This window comes from Octopus bimaculoides, unplaced genomic scaffold (assembly GCF_001194135.2).
Source record: "Octopus bimaculoides isolate UCB-OBI-ISO-001 unplaced genomic scaffold, ASM119413v2 Scaffold_40451, whole genome shotgun sequence".
Classification (NCBI taxonomy): Eukaryota; Metazoa; Mollusca; class Cephalopoda; order Octopoda; family Octopodidae; genus Octopus; species Octopus bimaculoides.
This window is the reverse complement of record NW_026299678.1, coordinates 44,430-46,247: the sequence shown is the minus strand read 5'-3', so window position 1 is coordinate 46,247 and position 1,818 is coordinate 44,430. Positions and strand designations below refer to the sequence as shown.

General features: G+C 44.1%; 1 protein-coding gene across 2 annotated transcripts in view; it reads left to right on the top strand.

Annotated features, from left to right (window-relative positions):
* The window catches only part of LOC106874315 (IQ motif and SEC7 domain-containing protein 1), a 41,368-nt gene that overhangs the window by 1,283 nt on the left and 38,267 nt on the right, over positions 1 to 1,818 (top strand). For both annotated transcript variants that reach the window (XM_014922004.2, XM_052978204.1), the window contains exons 2-3: positions 91 to 230; positions 1,196 to 1,321. In XM_014922004.2, the coding sequence (XP_014777490.2) occupies positions 91 to 230; positions 1,196 to 1,321 (266 nt within the window). The remainder of the gene's footprint in view (positions 1 to 90; positions 231 to 1,195; positions 1,322 to 1,818) is intronic.

Below are 1,818 nucleotides of genomic sequence, written 5' to 3'. Positions count from 1 at the left end.
ATATATATATATATATACACACACACACACATATATATATATATGTATATACACATATGCTCACGTTTTTGTTTCTTGTTTTTTCTTTAGGTATTGATGAGACAGACGACATAGATAGGGATTTACTAAGAGGGATCTACGAGAGGATCCGGGTACAGGATTTCCAACCTGGGGTGGATCACCAATCACAAGTGATGAAAGTAGAGCAGACTATCGTCGGAAAGAAACCGGTGCGTATGTATGTGTGTGTGGGAATAATGTTGGAGTGTTGCTGGGTGTGTTTGTATGAGTATATACGCTTGCGCGCGCGCGTGTCATTGTCATTCTACGTCAGTTTTTCATGTTGGCATGGGTCGGTCGGTTTGACAGGAGATGGCAAGACCTGGAGAGCTGCCCCACGCTCTGTTTGACATGGTTTCTGTGGATGGAGGCCCTTCCTAATGGAAACCACTTTGCAAAGTGTGCTGGGTGCTTCTTACGTGGCACGAGTACCAGGGCCTTTCTATGTGCCACTGGAACAGGTGCCACTCTGCATGGAACTGACATGGGAGCATCAGTATGTGGAAGTGCCATGGGAGCTTTGGCACGTGCCACTGGAAGTGGTGCCTCTATACATGGAACTGGTACAGGTGCTGCTCTATGGAAGTGCCATGGGAGCATCAACGTGGGGCACTGGCGCAGATGCTTCTCTACTTGACACTAGCTCAGGTGCCTCTCTACATGGCACTGGTGCAGGCGCCTCTCTATGTCACACTGCTACAGTCATGGTCTCTGTGCAGCCCGACACGCAATATATATATATATATATATATATATATATATATATATATATATATATATATATATGCATACACATATATGTGGGTTAACAAGGAACCAGTAATTTCATGTGAAGAGATCTGGTTAATTGTTTGAGTGTGCCACATCATTTTTCTGGTTCTCTTCTCCATCTCATCCAAAATGAAGATGACTACCAACACTTCCATGTGGTGGTACACTTGGACAATTGTAAAGACCTTCCCACATGAAACCATTGGTAGCCTTGTTAACTGACAAATTGACAAATACAGGATACCTAATGCGATGTTGAGTACTGATTCTCACTGTTTGATATTAGTGTATGTATATACACATATATAAAATCCCTGTGTTTACCTCAATGTATAATGATGTCTCTGTTGTTTTCTCTCCACAGCAATTGGCGTTACCGCACCGGCGGCTAGTATGTTATTGCCGACTTTACGAGATCCATGACCCTTACAAGAAAGAGAAGATTGGTCTACATCAGCGGGAAGTCTTTCTTTTTAATGATATTATTCTGGTAAGTTCTATGGTGCTTTGCACTCAATGAAAAAGAGAGAGAGAGAGAGATAGAGGAATCGGACAGTTGGTCCCACTGGTATGGCTTATACCTCTCTCTGCTACTCCACACCTCTCTTTCTCATCTTCACTTTCTCTCTCTCATGTTATATTTGTGTTTCTCCCAGACTGGGTGTTGTGAGTGTTTCTTGAGCGAAAACACCTAAAGCTCCATGAGGCTCCGGCAGGGGATGGTGGCAACCCCTGTTGTACTCTTTCTCTCACTCTTTCTTCCTGTTTCTTAAGCAATGCTGCGATGGACTGGCGTCCAGTCCAGCTGGAGGGAAACACATTCGCCATAGAGACCGGGAAACCGGGCCCATGAGCCTGGCTAGGCTTTAAAAAGGGCGCATAATAATAATAATAATAATGTATATGTTTGTGTGTGTGTGTGTGTGTGTGTTTGTCCCCCTCGACATCGCTTGACAACCGATGCTGGTGTGTTTGTCCCCATCACTT